We start from the raw sequence: 26540 nt of genomic DNA on the forward strand, positions 1-26540 counted from the left end.
AAGGCAGTAAAGAAAAAGACACGTAGTATAAAACCTAGCTATCAAGTTCTTGCAGTTAATCCCATCATGTATTTGTTTCTAATTTATATTTTTCTACAAACACAAAATTATCCATTAAATTTCCTTCTAACAGAAGTTTACAAAACTCAGTTTTTCAATTTTTGTCCATCTTGACCCTAAGCACTTATGAAATCTGTTGGTGAATCTTCTGGCTAAGTAAATCAGAAGAAAACGTGTCTTCCTATTTAAAATGATTATTCAGAAAATGCTCAACAGCATTTGATGGCTGATGCCAACATGAAAAAAACCAAACAACCCACCCTCCTGTGTTTTAACAGGGATTCTTTTCTTACCTTTACTTTTTGAACACACACTTATGAGTCTCTTAATTAGGACAGGAGAGAAAGAAAACATGTTTCCTAATTTATTAACTCTTTTCTGGGAAATTGGAGCACGCACTTTTTTATATATAATCCAATTAATCTGTGCACAAATTTGGAAAGAATATTTATTTTTAGTATGTTGACAAAGCCAGAAAACCCCTGGAGGCACCATTAACCCTGAAAATGCTGACATCCTTCAGATGAGCAGACAAATACATAGCATACACAAATACACACTGCCATAGGCTCGGAAGGGTTAAAGAGGAGATTCTTTTGGGCCAATTTACTAATGAAGGAAAGGATTTGAACAATTTATATCACATATATGTTTATGACTATTTGTAAACATAATGACTTTTCTCTGTTTAGTTACATAAATAAGTTTTAATATTCTGAACTGCGGCGGAGTGGCCTTTTTTGTTTGTTTGTCTCATTAGGCAAATGTGTGGATAGCACAGTATCTACAAAAGAACAGTTATTTCTTTTACATTTTTAAAATCCCAATACCTAAAATTGTGTCTATTGAAATGAATCATTTTGGGAAGAAAATCAGCATCGACAGAAGAAAAAAATTCTTGGATTAGATTCTAAATTTATGAATCGTTAATATCAAAAGTATTCATTTGCAGTTTGAACAAAGAATATACCAAAAACTAATCAATAAAGAGTAAATCAAAGAAGTCTACTACTGAAACAAAAGCAACGACAGGTCACACCAGAAAAAAGCTTGAAGATTAGAAGAAGAATGCCAACACTCACACAGCTGTAAACATTTGTTTTAATCTAGACAAGATCATTGGCTTTAATATTTATAATACAATTACAATGCCTCATGCACATTGCTCATATAATCTAATTTCTACTTGTGACATATTACCACCAGACTTTAATTTCAGCTGTGGCAAGAATTCAAACACACAGTTAGGTTTCCATTAGCAGTGAGATAGAAACTGGATGCTTACTCAAGCTCCTAGTGTAGATTTCTCATTTTAACTTCAAAGCATTTAAAACTACCAGGGTAGAATTCACTTCTGCTGTACAAAGGTTTCATATTTTCACTTCATATTGTCAACTAATGGCAAGTCAAAGTTAAGTTAATGACATGCAGTGCAATCAGATTGGACATACTCTACCCCTAAAACTAAGGAAAATGACACAACTAAATGATTATGAAACATAGTAAATACCAGTGTCTTCAAGCAAGGATTAACTAGTCAGCTGCTGTTGAATCTCTATTTTCATTTTTCCCAGATGCAGAATTGTAAGCATTCCTTTATGACTACAAAGAATAAAAATCCCTAAGTGTCATGTACCACACAGATCATTAGCCAGAGAATAAACAGAATTTCAGATGCCTTGTTAAATTGCACCAACATATTTCATTGCACATTTGAAGATAATAAAGGACAGAAAACCTAAAAAGAGAATAATAGCTGAAAGACCTAGCTATATTCAAGCTAGGTTGTGTGTACCTGCAAACATTCCTGGAAAACAACCAAAGAAAAATATCTGTCAAATGAAGGAAAAATACACCTTGTTACTATATGTTGGAATTAAGTCAAGCCATGGTTCTCACCATAAACAAATGTGGTTCTCCTGCTTGTCCAATGAACAAACATTTGGATCTCACATGACCCTCCAAAAAAGTTAAGCATTTTTTTTAGCTGCCTTAGAATGAGACATAGCTGATGTGTCAAATATCTTTACCACCATGTTGTTAAAAAATGATTTTATAATTGCAAAGAGGATTTTATGGTTTGCATTTTACATATTTTCATTATGAATATAAATGTCAAACTACAATATAATATTCACCGAAAAATAACTAAGCTTGTTAAAAAAAACCCCACACAATTCAATAATAAAGAAGCTGGGGTGAAATGAGATGCAAAAGGAACACATGCATTGTTCCTTGATATTCAGAATGTAATGCCACCCCATATTTTTTCAGTGGTTTGAATAATTTTCATCTCCATGATTACAGTCTTATATTTGTCTCCTCTGACCACAAGGAGGTAGTCTTCTCTCACCCATTCTTTGAAAGGTTGGAAGATCGGATCTATATGGTTCTTCTGCTTTCCCAATGAAAGAACATTTGGATCTTCACAACCAACTTTTCCCTTACTGATAAAATACAAGGCAACATCGAAATCACCTACAACATACATAGTTTGAACATGGCAGGAAACCAAATCTGGGATCCGTTTCTTCAGGTGGTAGCCAACTGAGCTGAGCCTCAAAGCGGTTTAAACATGTTGATTTAAAAATGATCCGTTTTGCGGGGGGGGGGGGGTGCACAGCTCTTTACAGCCATTTTACTGGGCAAAGAAATCAAAATGCTGTTTTCTCCATATACCCATGTTGCCTCCCCACACCCTGACAGGTTTCTACATGAAAGAATGATGCTCTGGCTCAAGAGGCTGTGCTTCTTTCAGCAGCTACCAGAAGCAGATATACAGATTAGTTTAGAACAGCTTGCTTACCTTGGTAATGTTCCAGCTAACTCTGTGGCAGTCTCTCTGTAAGATATACCAAAGGGAAAATTGGTTAGTGTTTACAGAGGTTATAACATTTTAAAGGCAAAGATCATGCACGCCCCATATGTGGAGCTGATGTCCCATGCGAGAATATGCACAAGCATGTAATAAACAGAAAATGCATCATGGTGGAGAGCAATACAAAAGATTTTTATTAGTGTGAGTTTCTGACTGCTACATTACCCAGGTGTAGTTTTTCTATCCATAAAATTATATTGCTATTTTAAATTCCAACCCTGCAGCTTCCTCTAGGGCTAGAACCAAGCAGTGGGCCCATTTCGCAATGGCAAAAAGCTCCCACCTTCTATCTCTGCACCAGCTATTGGATCCTAAATCTGTGACACTGTGATGTTACAGAAGTACCTCTGATTCAGGACTGAATCTTCCCATTCTAGGCTTTGGGCAGCGGTAATTTTTAGGTGGGAAGTACCAGATTTGGGAGGCTGGTACTTGGCAGGTAGATGTGATTTAAAAAAAAAGGGTCTGCTTGAAGCTGTTCTTGGGTTGGAAATAAATCTCAGGGGAAATGGATTGGTGAGCAGAAGGCAGGGAGGCTTGGCTAAGGTGGATGATTTATCACAGTTCATCTCATGGCTATCACCTCCACACAAGTGGTGTATATATAAATTTATCACTATACTACTACACCTGCTCTCCACCTTCTAAATCCATCTGGCCTGGATTTATTCCAGCATCCAACCATTCACTGAATTTTGGAATTTTTAACTAGGTTTTTTTTTTTCCTCCCTCCCGCCCTCTGTGTAAAACCCAAAAACCATAGGGACTGTTATACTGGACCACACCAATGGTCCACCTAGTTTAGCACCTTGCCTTCTAAGGCGTCCACTACCAGCGGTTTCAAACAACCACTTAAACCTACACAATGGAGAAAAACAATCAGAAGGTTTTTTTTCTAACTTCCGTTGATATTCCGAAGCCGAGGTTCCCAAACTATGGCCTGTGAACACTTGTCTGCAGAGAGGCCACTGGTCACATGATGCTGTCTCCTCATTTCCAGACATTGCAAGACAGCCTACGCTTTCCTAACATGACATTGAAAGACATTAAAAGACATTACATGCTTTCCTAACAGTAGTTTTCCATGTCAGCAACTGATGTAACTGTCATAGGTACGCTGTGGAATCACAAATGAGAGGGCATCTGGCTCACAAGCAATCCTCGGCCTTACAAGGCAGTCCACACAGAAAAATGTAGGAACCCTTGCCATCATAAAGCATGATGGAAGATCTCAGATTTCTACCTGGTCTGCTACAGCTGCTGTATTCTTAACATAAATTTATATCAATAATCCTTTTTGAATCCTGCTAAACTCTTGGCCTCAATAACACCTTGTGGTAGCAAGGGTCACATTAATTATGCTTTGTACAAAAAGCTTTATCAGTTTAAATTTGTTGCCTTTTCTTTTCGTTGGGTGTCGCTTTGGCTCTTGTATTACAACAATGGTTAAATTTGATCTACCTTCAGAGGGATAGCTCAGTGGTTTGAGCATTAGCCTGCTAAACCCAGGGTTGTGAGTATAATCCTTGAGTTCAATCCATTTGGGATCTGGGGCAAAAAGTGGGGATTGGTCCTGCTTTGAGCAGGGGGTTGGACTAGATGACCTACTGAGGTCCCTTCCAACCCTGGTATTCTATGATTCTATTCATTATCATCATTACACACACACACACACACACAAACACACACACACACCCCTTTACCAAGTCACCTCTTTTTTTTCTGCCCTACTTTAAGTAGTCCTAATCTTTTTAATCTCTTTTCATACAGAAGATTTTCGTTGCCTCTTATAATTTTCATTGCTCTCCTCTGAGGCCTGTTGTTTTTTGCAATATACTTTCTGAGATGGGATGACCAGAGGCGTACGGGATATTCAAAACAAAAGCATGGTAATGGCATTGCAATATTGTAAGGATTTTTCTTCATCCTTTCCATAATACAATTTGACATCTTTGGATACTGCTGCACATTGAGTGGTTGTTTTCCTAGAGCAGCCCACAATGATACCAATATATTTTTCCTCAGTGGTTACAGTTAATCGAGAAGCTCCTATGGTTCTATAAGAATTAAAATTGTTCCTTTTAACATGCATTGCCTTGCTCTTCTGGACACTGAATTTCATCTCTTTTTGTATTGCCCAGCTGTGGTCTTCACTGAATCATACAGGCACATCTGGCAGGCTGGGGTCAGTGTGGAGCCAGAAAGACTTCTGGGCGGCTCAGGTGGAATTCTGGCTCAGAGAGAAGCTCACCTATGCTTAGCAATGCACCATGTGAGTTGCTATGGCCTTTTCCTTCTCAATGTGTGCACAACCAGTCCTGTTAGCTGGTGCACAGGAGTAGAACCTTGGCATCTCCCCAGATCTCATTGTCCTCTTTGGAGTTCTTTGCTCCAGGAAATACAGGGACTGCACTCAACCACTATGCAGGAGCATAGGGGCGACTTATGCTCTCCATCCTATCACACACACTTGCAGACCAGCCAGCCACAATCTGGCCCTTCCGAAGGACCTAGTTAGGGGTATATTGCCATTAAATTCAACCCCAGTTGTATCAGTCAGCTAAGTATTTAGCTGTTCTCTATCTCAGACACCTATTATTAAAAGTACACTAGTACTAGTGACCTGGCAGGATGTAAAAGGGTGGGTGGGGGGAAGGGGAATAGAGTGAGGAGAAGGACTACACTGGGGCAGCACATATTTGGGTTTGATTCTGTATAGAGTTTTTATGTAGCTATAATTCTTAGACATTTATTTCCATTAGGATCTACTGAGCATTGGTTTCAAGAGATTAGATTTCTCAAGTTTAACCCACAATTTATACACTTCAAAGTCACTAATGCATTTAGCTTTGTGTAACATATTAACAGGGTCATTTAACGTTTCAGTACTAACCATTTTGTAATATATTGTAATCCCCACCCTTTCCCCTTCTACAGAAGAACTTTTTGGAAAGCTCCTGAGGTGGGAGAGGAGATAGCAATTCCTTTTCCCAAAGGTACTGCCTAGTTTTTAATCACAAGAGGTGAAGATATGATCAAAACCAGAATTCTACAAACCCCATCGTAACATGTGGCCCAGTATTCTGACCACATACCACATGCTTGTACTTTAAAAAGCAAAGTTCATGCCCTGAGAAATGACAAGGTGAAGGAATGATAATTAAAAAGAAGTGTAATGCTGGAATGTGGAGTCCTGAACATAGCAAAGAGTAAAGAAGTTAGACCTATAAAAGCAACCTTTGAAATTAATTTAAAATTAAAATGATTAATTTAAAAAGAATCGACTTGCATCTCTCTGCAGCATAAACTTTTTATAGGATTAATTGCATTGTCAATTTCACATTTTGGTAGATCAATTTTTTATTTTAACAAGATAATACGTTCTGAAATCATGATCAAATCCAAAATATAACTCTCCAACAAAAGCTTCTTTTAAAAAAAAAATAAAGAGAGAGAATTTCCCGGCTATCTGAAGATTTTTCTCATGCAGTGTGAGCAAATATTTAGCCCTATTAAAAAAAATTAAGACCTAGCAAGAGCAACCCTTTAAATTAGTACGCAACACATGACATTCCTATAAAATAAACCTGGGTTTCTGCTGCTAAAAATAAATAAATCTTTGCAATGAGTGCCAATAAAAACTGAATATTTACTGTCTGCAGTTGTTACATTTACCACAGTAAATATCCTGCTGCAAGTATTGGGAATAGCACCAATACTAGTCTAAAAGTAAATTCCTGGTGCAGTAAAGAACCGCTCTTTATGGTGCAGGTCACTTATCTAGCAATACCCAAAAAGGGTTTATTTCAAAAACAAATAGAAACCCATGCTGCAATGTTTCAAGAAACAGAACATATATTTATACAACTCATTTTCATATTTCTACTAACCTCAAGTGACAAACACAGTAAATCATCATTTGTGTTTATTGAATCGGTAGCAAAAATAAAAGTTTATTAAAAAAAATAAGTCAATCAGTCTTGGATACATCAACAAGAGCAAGAAAATACACTCCAGGGAAAAACCCTACATAACATCATGTTGTAAGATCCTGCCAAAAGTTTGGGAGGACCTTGAAAATCCAATGTAAAAGATACAGGGCTGATTAACACTGCATACAACCTCACTGAAGTTAAGGCGGGTGGAAAGGGTGTAAACCAGAGCATGATTTTACCAATGCTATAAAAATTAGGTTATAACCTCTTAAATTGTCAGATATCAGATCAGAGAGTTAATGATCATACTGCTCCATTTGGGAAGGTGCAATCTAAATTGAACTGAGCATACTTCCTTCTTTGACATGGCATGTATAAGTCAAGACTTCTCTACGTAACCCACTTGCTTATTCTGCAGTGTTAGATTTTTCTTCAGTCCCAAGGAGGGGAGAAGATATGGATTTTATTTGAATCCTTTGTCTCTCTGCACATGGAGAGAGAACAGGGCAGAACAACTTCCAAGAGCCCAGAAACATCCAGACATAGGGAGGTGGGGTGGCAGTTACTAGACATGCTCAGTAGCTGTTTCTGAAGCTGTGCAGAAGTTTCCATTAAGGGGAAACAGTCTCGCAGGTTTTGCACATCCACCATCTGAAAGTTGACTCGACTGAACCAATCACAGCTCAGAGGGAGGAAAGTTATAAATATGGGAGTTGGATCCAGCCCTGTGGATTCAGCAGCTGATCAACCCAGGATCAAGAGATATGTCTCCTGAGGAGTCTGCATCCCAATAACTGCATCACTTTGGAAACAGGCTGCAGATTCCCAAATCTTACTGGAAAAGAGAAAAACAGCCAGATATTTGCACCGTGGATTGAAGCTGCTGCTAGTAGTGAGGATCTGCAGACTGTGGAAATTCTGGAGTGTTTGGAGGGAACTGAGAAGTTACCATTCTCCTTGGGCTCTGGGGAATCCGGGTGACACACATACCTGGGTTTTGAGGCCTCACTAGAACAACTGAGAAATCATCCCTGTGAAATCAGAGGGGTGCGTGCGCACACACACACACACCAAGAATACAAGTGTAAGTGTCTTGTCAAAACCTCACTCAACGATATGTACCATTAGAAAAGCAGGGAAATCTGTATAAAAAGCACTAAAATTCTTGTTGCCTAATAGTTTTGCATAAGAAAGTTATTCAAAACTATTCCCAGTGCTGTTTGCCAAGTGTTGTGTTTGTATTTGTTTTGTTTACTAAGAAATTGTATGGTTGACTGAGGCTGACTCACAGCTGTTACCACCACCTACATTTTGGGGGTTGCATTTCACGGTTCAAAGGTTTTAACTCTGCGTGCTGCTTTTTTTCTGAAAGTCCTAAAAGGACAGAATTCTGGCCTGTGCTTCTGCTAAGAGGTGAACTGAGGTGCAGGAAGGAGTGTTGAGTTATACATATTGCCTCAGGAGCCCTTTATATTCACATTAGGAGATTTATCAAGAGTAGATTTCAAACCATGTTAGTCAGAACCATGCTTAGAAATGGTTCTCGCTTCTCTAAAATGGTGCTTTAAAACTATTGTAAAACCCAGTAAAAGACAGCCCATAATCAGGTTATATAATAGGATTCCAAAAGCCATTTTGACCTGGCCACTAGGATTTAGAAAATTATTACAGCCTCTTTCCAGTAAGACCTGTGGGTATTTTTAAAAAAATGTAAATATACTGATTTGAACACGATATAAATGGGGCTATAAATGGGGGGAAACACAGACACACAGACACGCAGTTGGACTGTTAATCTAATTCCCTTGTGATCTCCATCTGTGTTCTCTTCTATATTTAAAAAAAATACATAAATTATTCCGCTACCATATTAAACTCTTCAGGACCAATTCCTCAATGGGCATAAATCAGTGCAGCACTATTTAAGCCAGTGGAGCGCTGTCGATTCATTACAGCTGTGGATCTGGCTCTTTGGTTTGGTCATTAATCATATAATTAAGAGGCTCATTAAGAGGCTGAAACACAAGAGCTTTTCCATCTTTCAAGGATCAATCTTTGCATGGTCAAAGACAACTGTGTGACAGTGCAGATGAGATCAGCTGAGGGTACCTGAACAACAGGCCCTGGTTTAAACAGGAGAGTTGCGGAGGGTGTTTTCAGGTCCCACTCCTTGACTATAGAATTCACTTGACTTGCTGGTTGACCAAAGCTGAAATTTGTTAATCCTCAGGTCATATTGGAGGGATGGAGCAATTTGTAGAGGAGCACGAGTTGGAAAGGGTTTTCATTTTGGTGACAATTCACAGCTGGCTCATTGTCAGGTCCTGTAGCTTTCTAAAGATTGTGCAAGCACCCGTAGCCCAGAAGGGAGCCTTTTTTATAAATGGAAATAAAGGAATAAAATAGAAGAATTTAAAAAAGAAAATAATCCTATTTGACCATTTGAGTCTTGATGTATTTCTCCAGGAATATCTGCCATAGGCATGATGTAACACACAAAAGAAAGCATCCTGTAATATTGTGGATAATAAGAAAAGGAGGACTTGTGACACCTTAGAGACTAACCAATTTATTTGAGCATAAGCTTTCATGAGCTACAGCTCACTTCATTGGAAGCTTATGCTCAAATAAATTGGTTAGTCTCTAATGTGCCACAAGTACTCCTTTTCTTTTTGCGAATACAGACTAACACAGCTGTTACTCTGAAACGTGTCATTGTGGATAATGATAATCATAATAATTTAGATTTGTAATTTCCAGTTCCTGTCAAAAGCATTCCATAATGTAGGGGCTGATCCCATTGACTTCAATTGGGTTTGAACCAGACCCGTAACAAACAACTTTCCAGACTCCACGTACATACAAGAAACTAGTTTACCCAGTACTGATATGCATGACCTAAGAGAGATGAAAAGACAGTGACTATTGAACAGTGCAAAGCAAAATTGCACAATAGCTTACCACAGGAAATGAAGAATCATCCGATTAAAACTGAAGGGGGTATTTAAGGCAGGAAGAATGTGACAACCCAAACTGGAATTTAACTAGATCGTTGGAGTTAATGTTTCTACTCTTGCAGAAACGTGCCAAGGGATCTTTCATGATCACAAATGGTCAGACCATTTTTACATCTCAGCTGAAAAATGGCACCCTCAAAGGCATTGTCTTGTGTCTCCTCATCTCAGCACTGCAGTGGGGATTGGTTCAATACTGACTTAAAGGAATGAATGGCACCTACTGAAACTCCATTTTGAGACAAGAGGATTTACTGATCTTAATATGGACACTTCCTTGGTTTGGGGGGATTTCATCACCATGAACAAACAATTACAATACAGTATGTAGTTTGAGTTTTGTTCTTCTAAATTTTTAAAAGAAAACACTTTTGTATCGTGATCGTACTGGCTTAGACTTCTACAAGATGGCTATTTTCTCTTCTACGTATTCATTCACTCATTATTTGGTATACTTCTACAATGCCCCCTCTTCAGAATCAAGCCCTATAAAATAAGCAAACTGATACTGGCAACAATCAAAATGGTTACAAATTATTTTATATTTAAAAAGTTAAAAAAAAAACTCTTTGAAGAACTTTTGGTTAATTCATCACGAACATATAAACTGCCATATTGGGTCAGACCGATAGTCTCTCTAGTCCAGTATCATGTTTTCCAACAGTAGCTGGTACCAGAGCCTCAGGGGGAGTGTACAGAACAGGGCAATTTTGGAGAGATTCACCCCGTCTTCCCCCTGCTGGCTTCTGGCAGTCAGAGGTCTAGGGGTTACATCCCTAAACATCTTGGCTAATGGCAACTGATGGACCTACTCTTCAAAATCAAGGATTTCCATGGTGTAAAGGTTAAAAAGTACTAACATCTGTCCTGATTATTGAACACACACACACATTTAATTATGATAGAGTCAGCTATCAAATGGGTATCATAATTAGGCATGGAAGGATTCAATTTTTAAATTGGTAAATGTTGATAAACATCGATTTCACTATACACACACACACACACAGATGAAAAAAATATATTTCCATTGATAATACAAATTTAAAGATAGAAAAAAATAAGAAAATATTGCTTGAGAATTTATGAGTCAAAATCCTGTGATTTCGACTTTTGAATGAGGCTAGTTAGCAATGGACTACCTAATAAATAGTAAAAATAGGTGTGACTTGTTGATTTAAGGCATTTACTTCGTATATTTTGAAATGTGATGTTGACAATTTGTGTTTTAATGGGTTATAAAGATTTAACTTTCTGGATCTCAACATCTACAGTCATTAAATAATTATCTGACTCCCCCATAATTTCCTGCAACCGTGAAAATTTAAATAGATAAAAAAATAAAAAAAATGCATAAATCCCATAATTTTACGCAACTTCAAGTTTAAAATAAAATCAATAAAAATCTAAAAGTTTGCTTAAAAATAGACCGATATCGATCCAAATTATAAAAAAAAAATAGAAACAGAATTCAACTAAGGCTACGGATACTGTTTGCAATAGTACTGTTTGCACATACTGCTGCTGAGCTTGATGTTCAAGCACAATTTGAACACTCTTTTTAGGAAGTGAAGTAGCAAGTTCACATGGACATTCTATTTCTGTACAGGCTGACACTTTGCAAAACTACTTGGCTGTGAGAAGACAGAGAACATGTGCAGACGTGCTTCTCATTTGCCCCAGGATGATTTTATAAAGGCAGTTGTTTCCGCTATTATAACTTTGCTACTCCAGCATTTCTGACTTGCATATATTACTAAGGTTTAAATGCTTGCACTACGTAACAATATGAATATTTGCCCTCAATGCAATATACATTCCGATAGACTTATACCATATTTTCCATATCCTTCTAAACGTGAATATTTTTATTTATTTATTTTCTAAAATTCTGGCCGTGTTAAAGAAACAACTATTTTAGAAATGTGATATAGGTCAAAAGGCTTTTTATAAAGTACACTATAGGGAAAACCTCTCATGCCTTATGATTTGCATTACAGTAGAATGGAGAGGCTAGGGTGACCAGATGTCCCGATTTTATAAGGACAGTCCCAATATTCAGAGTGTACCAGGGTGAGCAACCGCTCCAGCCCTGAAGGGGTTGGAAAAGCTGCAGAGGGCTGGGGCAGGGGAAGGGAGTAAAACCTCAGCTGATTGGGGGAAGTGGTGGCAGTTGGGGGCCACGCCCCAAACAGGGCCCAGTTGGCTCTATAAAGGCTTTGAGCCAGAAGTTCCAGAAGAGACTCTCTCTCTAGCTTGGAGAGAGAGAGGGACCTGGCTGCACGGGCTGACAACAGTACCTAGATTGGGAGCAGGGCTGGGGAAGAAAGGCCAAGGGAGCCGGGGAGCTCGGGCTTGGGAAGGCCTATTAGGTACAGGGGTTGCAGGGGCAGCCACGGGTAGACAGAGGAAGCAGGTCCAAACCCCCTTATACCGCAATCTGCCCCAGGAAGCGGGGGCTAGTTGGTGATCGGCAGTAGCCTAAGATTGAGGCGAGGTGGGGATAGTGGGTGAGGGCTCCCTTGGGAGAGGAAGACCCAGAACTGTTGGGGTACTGCCAGGGGGCAGCACCCAGTGAAAGGGGCAGTGAGACACCGGCCTGAAGGAGGCGCTCTGGAGGCTAGATGCTAATTCTTCAAGACGACCAGCAGCAGGCACTGCCAGGTGAGTCTGCACCCCTTGACACAGAGCCTTGTCTTATATAGACACCTATTACCCTCCACTTCCATCCTGATTTTTCACACTCTCTCGTCACCCTAGGAGAGGCCCAACTAGTACCTTGTACTAGGTACTGACCAAACATGTATTTTGAGACAACCCTCACCCCAAAAGAGCTTATGGTCTACATAGAGAAGAGCCAGACAAAAACAGTGGGAGAGAGGCAGTATTACCCTCATTTTGCAGATGGGTTATGGAGGCACAGAGATTAGGTACATTACTCAAGAAGATAGAAGAAGTCTGTGGCAGAGGTGGGAATCGAACTTAGAGCTCCCAATCCAGTGCCTTAGCTACAAGACCTTCCTACTCTGTGTATGTGCAGGCTCCACTGGTGTGGCTCTGTGAGCAAGGCTGACAACAGGACTCAAAGAAAAAAGGCTAGGGGGCCCACAGATCATCACAGGCAAAGTGCAGTATTCAGCTCCCTGGGGACACAGAAGGGACTGTAGGGAGGATCATGCAGGGAGATTTGCTCTGTCGGGGATCCCCCTATCCTCCTCCTACCTATACAGAGAGAAAACGGGGACGGAGATGCTCCAGCAGCCTCAGGGGTCTGTAATTGCTCCATGGATAGTGATGGTGCTGATGACATTCCTCTCCTCTATTCCCATATGGAGCAGAGCAGATTATTATTTCCCTACTGTGGTAGGTAGGGAGAATTCCCACTAGTGCTAGCTACACACATCTTTCTACAAAGTTTGAGGGCGTGACTCTCACCAGATATCGGATGTCATAATTTCTTAATTCCATCTACGATAGCCCTGCACGCTGTGTTGTCACTTGAAGGTAAAATGCTAGTAAATCAGACTGCAACATATACGTGACAACAAGGGTAGTTGAGAATTAAGCCCGAGATCTTAATAATCGTTTGGGATCAGACTGTGACTCTGTATAACTGAGACTTTGCACAGCTTTAGAACTAAAGGCAGAATTCGGCTCTCAATATGTCATTATTAACACCTCACATGACCTCTAAATCATTGTGATATACAAAATAGACCAAACACTAAACCTAAGTAGTACTTCAAGAAGTAAGCATACCTACGCAGAAGGATGGAGTATGACCTATTATGGTCTTTTACACCTCTGATTGCTAAGGTTCTGTATAAACTCTGTACATGTATCTTCTGGTACTGAAGACAAGCTTTTATTACACTGTAAATACTCATTCTCGAATGTGTAATCTGTTCTGTCAGTTTTTTAAAAAAGCTTTACATTTTATTGGATAAAATATGCAGAATGTTGTACACATTCAGTTTAATCATTAACTTGTTTCCTTTTTTCTTTTAATTTAGATTTGGGTTTAATCAATGGACTTTGCAGGATTTTACACACTGTAACAGCCTAAAACCTGGGGGATTTCATGGGATGGGACATTTTCACTAACCCACACTGACTTGGCACTACTGAGGGAGATTTGAGCTTAGTCAAGTGCTGTAATTTTGGAAAAGTAACCCTTGATTTTCCTTCAGTGCCATGTTTAAAGAAGTTTATTTTTGCCTCTAATCTAGAGAAATATCATGGGACTGAAACTATTACATTAAATTTACTGATGGGAAAACCATAATGTTGAGAGATTTAAGTACGTAGAGGTTCAAATGCTGATCAGAACCTTATTCAAAGAAACGTGGGCACGTGCATGATATTGGATATTTGGATATTTTGGATATTTGTACACCCTTTAAATTAAGGGGAGTTTGGATCTAGATTAGATACCAATGGGAGAAGTACGTTAGGAGCACCTAAACTAGATTAGTTAGTAGATCTGAGGGGACACTTTGGGGGTCTCTGATTTAATATGCACGCTTCTTGGTTCTGCAAAACTGGGGTGCCAAACACAAGACAATAGGCTCAATATTTTTGCTACTTCCTGCTTTTAATACAGAGAGCAGCTACTTTCACTGCACTTCAGGCCCAGCAGAAATGAGAGAGTACCTGAAATCTCATGAGAAAATCTGTTCTCAGGGCCCCATTGCATTGTCTCTGGGACAAAGATGATTGAACAGTTTGGGAGAAACAGGCTAAACGCAATGAAGATAATAGGACACTAAAATAATATGACTGTAAATAATACTTAGTATTCCATCATTAACATATTTAAACTTTTGTCCATCTGTTGTGATGGTTATTGTGTGTTAAACCTTATTGATTAAATCAAGAACAAAGCCATTATACACAATCACCAATTAACTCTTTTATTCCTGATATTATTCCCCCGCACTCTTATCCCAGGAGGCCACAGATGATCATTATGGTCCCTTCTGACTTCACAGTCTTTGCGGTGATGGAGATAATGAGTAAGGTTAAGATTTTGTTTGGGTTATTTTTAGTCAAAGTCAGGGACAGGTCACGGACAATAAACAAAAATTCACAGAAGCTCAGGACCTGTCCATGACTTTCACTAACAAAAATGGGGCTGAGCGGGGAATGAGAGCTCCAGGACTTGCATGATTTTCATAAGTATCCTGAAGTCTATCCCTCTGGATTGAGGTACCTGATTCTCCCATGACTCACCACATACCACAATTCTTTTAGTCACCACTTGTGGCAGTTGGGTTTTCTTTATTCCATCCACAGCTGCTTTGGGTTTTTTCTGGTCGTCCCCCGCCCCCTCTCCCCGAACCATTTAAAACAATATGGTCAAATTCTGCCACTGCACAGAAATGGAGTGAGAATGGATAAGAATGTGGCTAGCATCTGGCCTATTGGGTCATTTTGCCTGCATCAAAAAAAAACAAAACAAAACCAACCTACTAGAGTTTCTGCAGTGTTGCTATAGCTGTGTAAGTCCCAGAATAATAGAGAGACAAGGTGGGTGAGGTAATATCTTTTATTGGACTAATTTCTTCTGGTGAGACAAGCTTTCGAGCTACATGGAACTCTTCTTCAGCTCTAAATAAAGAGAATCTGCTGACCAAGCCTCTTGGGGAAGCCAAAGTGCATAAGTACTACTTTTCTCTCACTAGTTTATTTATTTATTTTTAAAGTGCTTGGAAGATCTTTATTCAGCAGTATTCCAATCACAGCAGAGCACAGACCTCTACAGAAGACAATGCATCCCACACCCTGGCTTGTTAAAGCAGATTAAAAGGAGCTCTAAATGCAGCAGCAGCAGATTGAGATTTGCCTGTTTACTGAATTACTTCCTCTGATCGCTGCACAATCACTTTCCCATCCACAATCTCCTGGGCGGAGACCACCACTTTCTTAATGGTCTGCCTCGGGCAGCCTGTCTGTCACTCCCTCAATCAGCTGGCTGTATTGACTGATCTCATTCTCCAGCTTGCTCCTCAGATCCAGCACGGCTTTGTAGTCCCGGGCCTGCCGCTCCAGGATCGTCCGGTTTTATGGATTTTTTTAAATGCCAGCAGGACATACATCTAAGCTAGGCCTTTTCTCCCACATGAACCTCCAAACAATAGTATGTTCTTAAGATAGTTTGTGCCATTAAGGAACTATCAGGCTGCAATACATAGCAGGTACATCTATTAATCATCAGACCATTTATGGTCTGTAATTCTACCACAGTTAAATACCATGGACTACTAAGTACGTGAATCTGCTATTAGCAAGCATCCTGCTCATTAAAACTCACTTATTTAGACTTTAGCAATGGTAAATGTAACCAGCCCTGGAGGAGTGTCATAGTGCTTGGAAATGGCACATTAAGCTTCATTTACCCAGCTACATTCACAGACAAAAAGGGGCGGGGGGGAGTGAAGCCACACAGCAAAGCTTAGGAGCTTTTTGAAGCTGCATTAGGAAAATGACAAATCTTACAAAGGGAGCTATAAAGCTTCCTCAAGTACAACAGTTCTGCAAACAGCTATTTATCATAGTTTGTTGAAAAGACTCCTACGTTTAATACTATTGGACTGTGAGAGCTGATTATTAAATGTAATTACAGAAGTAGCACAGAAATAATATTTTATTGGAGAGCACAAGCAATGCTGTGTATTAACAAAGGGGACTGGTGAACATGTTTTGCATTCAGAATCAGCTTTTCCCGGGACACATACACAAATGTATACACAGTTAATTCCACATTAAGTAGCTTCCACTAACTAGCATTATCCTTCAAGATGTTCAGATCAGGGTCAATCCATCCATCTATACTTAATGTCAGAATGATAAAACTGTATCCAAATTGGATGCTATTTGGATGTCAGCCTTTATATATTTTCTGTTTAATGAAGAGGCATAAAAAAAAAACCCCTGCTGTCAAGCAATATTACTTAAATTGGCTCATTAGGAGCCCTGTAACAGTTATGCTAACATTATAGTGCAGCCATGTGAGCTCTTTCAGAGTCTGCCAGTTGCCATGACTGCTCTCCTTCCATTCTCCCTTTACTAATTCTTCTGCAACAAGTTCAAAATGTTTATCCTTAACTCCAAAAATAGCTTCACCCATACCTTCAGCTTTACTCCCATCCCTTCCTTACCTGCACATTCACCTAACCACCCCTATTTACCCCCCTTTTCCCCCTTCCAGTCTTTAGATTTCTTGAGCGTCATGCCTTAGACCCGGAACGGTTCTCAAACTCCTTGTGCAACACCTACTACTTATCTTGATTGAATGATTCTCTTCAGAACTTGCAATATTTCTGAAAAACCTTTGAATGATTGATTATCTCCCAAACATATCTCCGTCTCTTAAAGAACTGACATTTGCCCTGTGTCCCCAAACCACAATGCAGCATGATTTAGACGGACAGCTGCTTGGATCTGGGACTATAATTTCCCTTTGTACATGCATTAAGCAAGCTGATGGCATGCAAAAATAAATGAAACGTTATGGTTCCAAAACTATACAGCACTTATTTCTGGTCTTAAAATTAGTGACCTATTAGATCTGAAACCTGCTGCAGTCCAAGACTGGATATTGTCAATTCTGCACAAACAATTTAGAAGGAAGGCCAATCACACTTTTGTGGCAGGTTGTCTTTTTAAAAGAGAAACAATATGAAGAAGTCGAGAGATTTGAAATATTAGAAGCAGTCCCAGCAAAGGCAGATGAGGTGGTAGAGTCCATCTGAAGCGTTCAAAGATGTACAAGAATGGACATCAAAGTCATGTGTACAATGATGAATAATAGTTTACATAAGCACATGCCCCTCTAACCTGATATTAGAAATGACCAATTTTGTAAGTAAAATATCAATGCCAATATTTTCAAAACCTGGTGTCTTAGTCCAGGCTCCTAAATCCATATTTACACATCCAATAAGAGCAGCATGATGTTTTAGAAGATCTGAGTCTCACTGAAGTTAACAGGAGCTGCATGTACCCTTTTGAAAAATTAGGACTCTTATTTGAGTGACAAGTTTCAGAGTAACAGCCATGTTAGTCTGTATTTGCAAAAAGAAAAGGAGTACTTGTGGCACCTTAGAGACTAACAAATTGATTTGAGCATAAGCTTTCGTGAGCTACAATAATACAGAAACCACCACCTAACTTTAGGTACCCGAGTTCATGGATTTTAGCCCAAGAACACTTTTCCTGAAAGTTAATGACTTGAACCATTTATACGTAGGTACTTAGGCAGATGGGTACCAAGTAGGATTTTCAAAAGCACCTAAGCAGGTTGAAATCTATGGGAGTTAGGCTCTTTTCTGCATCCATAGGTGCCTAAATACCTTGAAAATCTGGCCAGTGCAGGTCCAAGCATCAGTTTTTAATCTAAAAACTGTGATAGTTTCCTTTGGAAGGTGATAATTTTGACTCAACTGCAGAGGATAACTCACGGTGGCAGAACCACCCCATTGACAATTATCTCCCTACAATAACCATGAAAACCAAAATCAAATCAACAAGGATAGAATCAAAAGTAAAAGAGCTAAATTATACATAACATTCATAAAACTCTCGCTCTTCTCTTGAATTTGCTTGTGCACTATATATATATATATATAGGATTTCGTAATCTACGGCTGATGTGCTGCATATTGCAATTGTGTGCAATTACAGTTAACTATAATTAAGAACAATTACAGCTTTTATTTTTCCACTTGTTCTTTAAAAAGCACATTTGTAATAATTTTTCCCCCTTTCTTTTTTTCAAAGGTGAATATAATTATACATCCCTATAACATCTCCAATAATTAGTTTGACTCAAGTTGCTTCTGGAACAATTTTCATTTTAACTGTCAGATCTGCCAGCTATAGTCAATAGAACACTCTATAAAAAAAAATTGTCATTAACCTGTTTCACCTCATAAATCTGTAAAGGAACTTGAACAAATTGAAGGCTTCATTGCTTAAATGCTTCAAGGCCAAATTCAGCTTGGAAAATGCTTTTTTAAAAGAAAGTAACATTTGAAACATTGCACTTGGATGTTACAGTCAGCTTGCTTTTTTATTATCATCATTATTAAATTAAGGTTGGTATAAAAGGTATGTTGTGTGTCTGTATTTTATAGAATACTTCCTCATCACTTCCCATTCATTAAAAGATAGCAACTAAATCTTTGTTTAGAAGCTGCCCCGATTACTAACCATGCAAGCTGCAGGGGGAAGTAATTAAATTTACTAGAAGCCACCCTCAATTTTAAGCCACAGAGGAGCAGCAATTAAATTTAATGTATGCCACAGCTTTTTCTACATGAAGATATGTCACGTGAAATTCTCCAGGTGAGTAATGCATCATTTCCTATGCTACAAAATGAATTCATGTCATTACATAAACACAGATACCAAATTACACATGCTGGGTCATACTGGTGAGCCCTTCCAGTCCCATATATCTTCCACAGGATGGAGCCCTTTGGGTACTTAGATAGCATGGGCTAGTGGATTGGGAATCAGCAAATCTGGGCCTTGCCACTGACCCACTATGGAAACTTGGAAAAGCCACTTAGTCTCTGTGCGTCTCCGTTTTCCCACCCAACGTTTGACAACGTTTTACCACATGCTTGTAGAACACATAGCCAAAGGAGGGCCAATCTTTGTTGGGGCACTGTAAGCAATGTTGTAATACAAATATTGGAAGACATTTTGAAAGTAACCCATCCGCTTATTACTTTGTGAAATTAAAGGAATGCCTTTAAAGCCCCAAACCTCACACACACATCCACCCCCTCCACCCACACCCCCCTCTCTGGTATTCTTGAAATCTTACATAAAACCGCAACAATCAAACAAAAATCCACTTTATCCTAGGCTTGGCAACATTAATCATTTAACTACTTTCCACAGACTTAACAACTATGACAGAGGCCAGTGGAAAAAAAAAATATGCATTTAACTGATGGAGATTACATGGTAGCTAAAGTAACCATTGCCTATATTTCTATGTGCAGATGAAACAGACTTGACTTGCTGGATAGAGCTCATTCTCCCAGAGTCAGATGAATGTAACTGATTAAGTGTCTTTTAAAATTAGTTGGAATTATGGATGTGAATACCCCTGCAAGAATGAGAGAATGTACTCTGGGCAAAGAGAGTGTTAGAATTTTTTTTTTTTTGGTGGTGAGATTCACGCACAATAGTCTTCTAGGTAGTGGGTTTGCAGAGGTTCTCTTTAAAAATCTAAGAATCTCCCTCCCACCACCAATCTTCTAGGCTCTTATTCCAAAACTGGGACCTGAATTTGCTATTAGGGCTGAACAAATAATTAATTAAACAATAATTAAACTTGAGACGAGGCCTACAAAACCAAAAATTTTTTGGCTGGGCTTGCCAAAAGACTTTATAAAGTTAGAAGTTTTCAGGGCTGCAACTCTGGTGAAACTGGGGACCTATGCAACACAAAGTAAATCTCAGTGAGAAACATTCGAGTCCCCCTCCCAAAGTGCAAATCATGCTCTCTCAGTCTTGTATATGATTACCTTTAAAGAAAACAAAGAAAGAACATAAAATACCCATGAGAAAGAAAAACAGAGGATTTCTTTAATTCTTATATGGAGGGATTAAACATGGAGGTTATAAGACAGACAGACATTGTTCATGCAATGCACAGAAGTCAGGATCACAGCTAGAAAGAAAATCATAGCAACATAATATCTATCACATGGCATACATCATGGAAAGTGGGGTAGAATGAAGAGGCAAGAAAAAAAAACACAAACAGAAATAAGATTCACTCAACCGATGTGAATCTGAGCCACAAGTTTCATGTGACTTTAGTTTGTACCCAGAATCACTGCAAACAGAAATGTTCATAACGGTAAACAAGTAGTAACTAGAATCATGGACATTTGGATGTTGCCCTGAACCAAAGCCCCAGATCCAAACATCCACAAACATTAGGTGTGTTTAAAATCTAGATTGAAAATGTTTAGCCTTGAGCCCACTGCCAATGTAAATTGTAAACGATTTGGGAAAGCAAGCAGCTAGGTCTGTACAGTCCATTAAAAGAGACTGGGCACTTGTTTGTAGTTTCATGACAAGCATCCTCGTTCAGTCTGAAAAGTAACAAAATGGAGACTCAACTGCAGTTGAGATTCTAATTTTAGTAAACTCTAATTTAGTGTTTTTTATGTTACCATTTCAAAATTAACACACGCCAGATGCTGGAACTAAATCAATCTTCTATTTTGAGCAAAATGTTTTTGCTATATTTAAAACTAAAAACATGAGCTGCGTAACATTTTAATGTTTACAAAAAAGAAATATCCTTTCCAATGTCAGGAGAAATATAAACTCAGATTCTATTGTATACAATGGACATTGATACTTGGCACAAGGAAGGGGTGTGGGGGAAGGGTCTCTATAACAATGATGTTAAGGATACTTGCTTTGCAAATGTCATAGTATTACAACACAATGTCCCTTTAAGTGAGGTTGTCGAGACCTTCAGCGTGGATGTGCGTGCAGGGAAGTGGGAATATCAATGTTCAGATGGGCCCCAACCAAAACTTTGAAGTGGGAGATAAACCTAGGGAACTATAAGTGTCCCCTCCCCATCCACTTACTATAAATACCCATTCTAATCCAAACTACCTGCTACTTATGCTCCCAACTCCATCCTTGGAAGCTCCGTCTTTTTCCTTACTCTTCCTATCCTCAGTGTCCTCCCTTTCACCATCCCTCACCCATTATCATGTCTACCTGCGAATGCTGATGGCAGGCAAAAGAGGCTGCCTCTTGCTCTCCTGGGGTAGCTGCCTTTCCTCAGGAGCTGCAGCAGTAGATGTATTGGATTTAGAGAAATAGCCAGCATTTTCCTCAACTCCCATCAACTCAGGGAGCTTCCAGCAGGGATTAATGTCTGCAACCTTTACTAGTCCTCTGCACTACACTTTAGTAGCCCTCATCAGCTTCTCTCTGACAAAGAACTCAGAGACAGAGGCCACCCTTTGGACTCCAAGAGTTCTCTCTGTGGAAGAAGGAGTTGCTCCTCTGGGGCCTCTCTGGAATTATGGGACCCAGGTTATACCCATGCCCCAGAGCTGTAAGATTCCCCAGTACAGAGACATGCCACTTAGCTAGTGTGAGAGAGAGCGAGAGAGAGAGAGATGGAATGGTAAATTTTTCAAACAAAAGCTACAAAATTCTGAAGCACACGTCATCTGTAACCACCCACAGTTGCCTCCCACGGAATAAAGGTACTGAAGGGAAACTGTTCTCCACAAAAGAACAAGTAAAGAAAGGGGACATAAAAGAAACAACAATTTTGAAGGAAATTAAAGCCTCCGGGTATTTCCTGTAAAAAATTATCCAAAAAGGGACGGGAATTTTACAAGATACCACAGAACAAAAATGCGCTGCTTGTAAGACACCTGGAAACCAATGATGCTGAAGCAGATACATTAACTTTCACTAAAGACGGTGTAGTTCACTCATCTTATATTGGGAAAAGAAGTTTTAAAGAGATAAGATGAAATACTGTGGGGACTCGGCGAGGGGGGAACGGCATTATGAAAGACCAACTCTTCTTTCCATTATTAAAAATAACCCAACTAGACAAACACCTAGATAAGCTAAGTTACCAAATTATCCCTGATCTCTAAAGACTTCAGAGAGAATAGTAAGAATTCAATATGGCACTGGTGTCCAAAAGGACTGAACATTCTGAAATGTTCTTGAAGGATAAAAAAAATAAAAGCAAACCTGCCTGTTATGGAATTCGATTTTAGTGTTCACCACTTGCAGCGATCATTCAGCTCCATGGATAAAAAGAAGCATATCCTATTGATGCTGATGTGTTTGGTCCATCAGCAGGACATTCTGTTGTAAATATCAGATCTGAAGTCATTTCTTTAATGTTTTCAAAGGTAAAGAAGAATTTCACATTTTTCTGAGTGCCACTCAGCTGCAGGTGAACGTTACAACTTCTGGAAGTGCAAATTAAAGACAATTGTGATCTGGCTGGCCTGCCTTCTCTTCTCTCTCTTTGGGAGATGGAAATTTGCTTCCTTGTATTTGTCCAAATGGGGACGTCATTGTTTTAAGGCTCTGGATGTGCTGATTGTTCAGATCAAAGCAACCATGACTGTGGAAGGCTATCACATTGTAATATAAAAGTGTATGAATAGGCCACTGCATTATCCATAACCTTTTTCAGTTACAGAGATAATCAAAATAGGTGTTGTCCGAATCAAACCTTCCAAAAAGATTCCAGTGTGTACATTTAAGTAAGCTGAAGATTCACATCTTGAAAGCTGATTTTTCATAATGTATATGTGAAAAACTAGGAACTGTGAGTGAAACTGCATAGGCAGACAGCCACGCCAGGAATCAGAGAATAATGTTTTGAGCTTTCAAACAATGGTAATTTTGAATAGTCATTTTAGTCAATGAAGGATAATTGTTGAATAGTCACTATACAATGGCATATATGAACATGCAGCCAAGGATCTCGAAGCACAACACAAGCACTAGGAGCAGGCGAATGTTTTCATGCTGAGTACCAACATTTCTCATGCATTAAGACTTGGCTTTATCTGCACAATTCAAAAAGAGTTGGGAAGTAGGTGAAGCTACAAACGTGAGCACAAGTGCAAAAATATGGTGGGGAGAAAAAAATAAAAAAAAAATGTGAGGACAGTTGCTGTTCTAGACAAACTTCAGACAAATGAAAATTCACCTAACGGAATTAGGCTGGTCTATAGTGGACATTTGAGAGTTTGTTTCAAACTGTCGGAATCATAGAATATCCGGGTTGGAAGGGACCTCAGGAGGTCATCTAGTCCAACCCCATGCTCAAAGAAGGACCAATCCCCAACTAAATCATCCCAGCCAGGGATTTGTTAAGCCTGACCTTAAAAACCTCTAAGGAAGGAGATTCCACCACCTCCCTAGGTAACCCATTCCAGTGCTTCACCACCCTCCTAGTGAAATAGTGTTTCCTAACATCCAACCTAAACCTCCCCCACTGCAACTTGAGACCATTACTCCTTGTTCTGTCATCTACTACCACTGAGAACAGTCTAGATCCAGCCTCTTTGGAACCCCCTTTCAGGTAGTTGAAAGCAGCTATCAAATCCCCCCTTCATTATTCTCTTCTGCAGACTAAACAATCCCAGTTCCCTCAGCCTCTCCTCATAAGACATGTGTTCCAGTCCCCTAATCATTTTTGTTGCCCTCCGCTGGACACTTTCCAATTTTTCCACATCCTTCTTCTAGCGTGGGGCCCAAAACTAGACACAGTACTCCAGAGGGGAACGATCACGTCCCTCGATCTGCTGGCAATGCCCCATACAGCCCAAAATGCCATTGGCCTTCTTGGCAACAAGGCACACACTGTTGACTCATATCCAGCTTCTCATCCACTGTAACCCCTAAGTCCTTTTCTGCAGAACTGCTGCCAAGCCTCTCGGTCCCTAGTCTGTAGCGGTGCATGGGATTCTTCCATCATAAGTGCATGACTCTGCACTTGTCTTTGTTGAACCTCATCAGATTTCTTTTGGCCCAATCCTCTAACTTGTCTAGGTTCCTCTGTATCCTATCCCTACCCTCCAGCGTGTCTACCACTCCTCCCAGTTTAGTGTCATCTGCAAACTTGCTGAGGGTGCAATCCACACCATCCTCCAGATCATTAATGAAGATATTGAACAAAACCGGCCCCAGGACTGACCCTTGGGGCACTCCACTTGATACCGGCTGCCAACTAGACATGGAGCCATTGATCACTACCCGTTGAGCCCGATGATCTAGCCAGCTTTCTATCCAGCTTATAGTACATTCCTCCAGCCCATACTTCTTTAATTTGCTGGCAAGAATACTGTGGGGGACTGTATCAAAAGCTTTGCTAAAGTCAAGGAATAAAACGTCCATTGCTTTCCCCTCATCCACAGAGCCAGTTATCTCGTCATTGAAGGCCATTAGATTCATCAGGCATGACTTGCCCTTGGTGAATCCATGCTGACTGTTCCTGAACATTTTCCTCTCCTCTAAGTGCTTCAGAATTGATTCCTTGAGGACCTGCTCCATGATTTTTCCAGGGACTGAGGTGAGGCTGACTGGCCCGTAGTTCCCAGGATCCTCCTTCTTCCCTTTTTTAAAGATGGGCACTACATTAGCCTTTTTCTAGTTGTCCGGAACCTCCCCCAATTGCCTTGAGTTTTCAAAGATAATGGCCAAGGGCTCTGCAATCACATCCGCCAACTCCTTTAGCATTCTCAGATGCAGCGCTTCTTGCCCCATGGACTTGTGCTTGTCCAGCTTTCCTAAATAGTCCCAAACCACTTCTTTCTCCATAAAGGGCTGGTCACCTCCTCCCCATGTTGTGCTGCCCAGTGCAGTAGTCTGAGAGCTGACCTTGTTCATGAAGACAGAGGCAAAAAAAGCATAGAGTACATTAGCTTTTTCCACATCCTCTGTCACTAGGTTGCCTCCCTCATTCAGTAAGGGGCCCACACTTTCCTTGACTTTCTTCTTGTTGCTAACATACCTGAAGAAACCCTTCTTGTTACTCTTAACATCTCTTGCTAGCTGCAACTCCAGATGTGATTTCGCCTTCCTGATTTCACTCCTGCATACCCGAGCAATATTTTTATACCCCTCCCTGGTCATTTGTCCAATCTTCCACTTCTTGTAAGCTTCTTTTTTGTGTTTAAGATCAGGAAGGATTTCACTGCTAAGCCAAGCTAGTCGCCTGCCATATTTACTATTCTTTCTACACATCTAGATGGTTTGTTCCTATAACCTCAGTAAGGATTCTTTAAAATACAGCCAGGACTCCTTTCCCCCTCATGTTATTCTCCCAGGGGATACTGCCCATCAGTTCCCTGAGGGAGTCACAGTCTGCTTTTCTGAAGTTCAGGGTCCGTATTCTGCTGCTCTCCTTTCTTCCTTGTGTCAGGATCCTGAACTCAACCATCCCACGGTCACTGCCTCCCAGGTTCCCCTCCACTTTTGCTTCCCCTACTAATTCTTCCCGGTTTGTGAGCAGCAGGTCAAGAAGAGCTCTGCCCCTAGTTGGTTCCTCCAGCACTTGCACCAGGAAATTGTCCCCTACACTTTCCAAAAACTTCTTGGATGGTCTGTGCATCGCTGTATTGCTCTCCCAGTAGATATCAGGGTGATTGAAGTCTGCCATGAGAGCCAGGGCCTGTGATCTAGTAACTTCCATTAGTTGCCGGAAGAAAGCCTCGTCCACCTCATTCCCCTAGTCTGGTGATCTATAGCAGACTCCCACTTCTAAACTTAATCCTGAGAGTCTCAGGTTTTTCTGCAGTTTCACACCAGAGCTCTGAGCAGTCATACTGCTCTCTTACATACAATGTAACTCCCCCACCTTTCCTGCCCTGCCTGTTCTTCCTGAACAGTTTATATCCATCCATGACAGTACTCCAGTCATGTGAGTTATCTCACCAAGTCTCCGTTATTCCAATTAAATCATAATTTCTTTCAAGTTGCCGTGGGGGAGGTTTACGTTGGATATTAGGAAAAACTTTTTCATTAGGAGGGTGGTGAGGCACTGGAATGCGTTACTTAGGAAAGTGGTGGAATCTCCTTCCTTAGAAGTTTTTAAGGTCAGGCTTGACAAAGCCC

At 40.0% G+C, this 26540-nt stretch overlaps 1 protein-coding gene across 5 annotated transcripts in view; it reads right to left on the reverse strand.

The window, feature by feature from the left end:
- CELF2 (CUGBP Elav-like family member 2) overlaps positions 1 to 26540 on the reverse strand; it is a 713903-nt gene that overhangs the window by 370006 nt on the left and 317357 nt on the right. For 4 of the 5 annotated variants that reach the window (XM_073328795.2, XM_073328796.2, XM_073328793.2 and 1 more), the window contains one exon: positions 2867 to 2902. Coding sequence is in view for 2 of the 5 variants with exons in the window: in XM_073328793.2 (XP_073184894.1) it covers positions 2867 to 2902 (36 nt within the window). In the remaining 3 variants the exon portion in view is untranslated. Of the gene's footprint in view, positions 1 to 2866; positions 2903 to 26540 lie in introns of those variants that run through there. The other variant, XM_073328797.2, reaches the window with a different exon arrangement.

The sequence above is a fragment of the Lepidochelys kempii genome, chromosome 1 (genome assembly GCF_965140285.1).
Source record: "Lepidochelys kempii isolate rLepKem1 chromosome 1, rLepKem1.hap1, whole genome shotgun sequence".
NCBI classification, from domain to species: Eukaryota; Metazoa; Chordata; order Testudines; family Cheloniidae; genus Lepidochelys; species Lepidochelys kempii.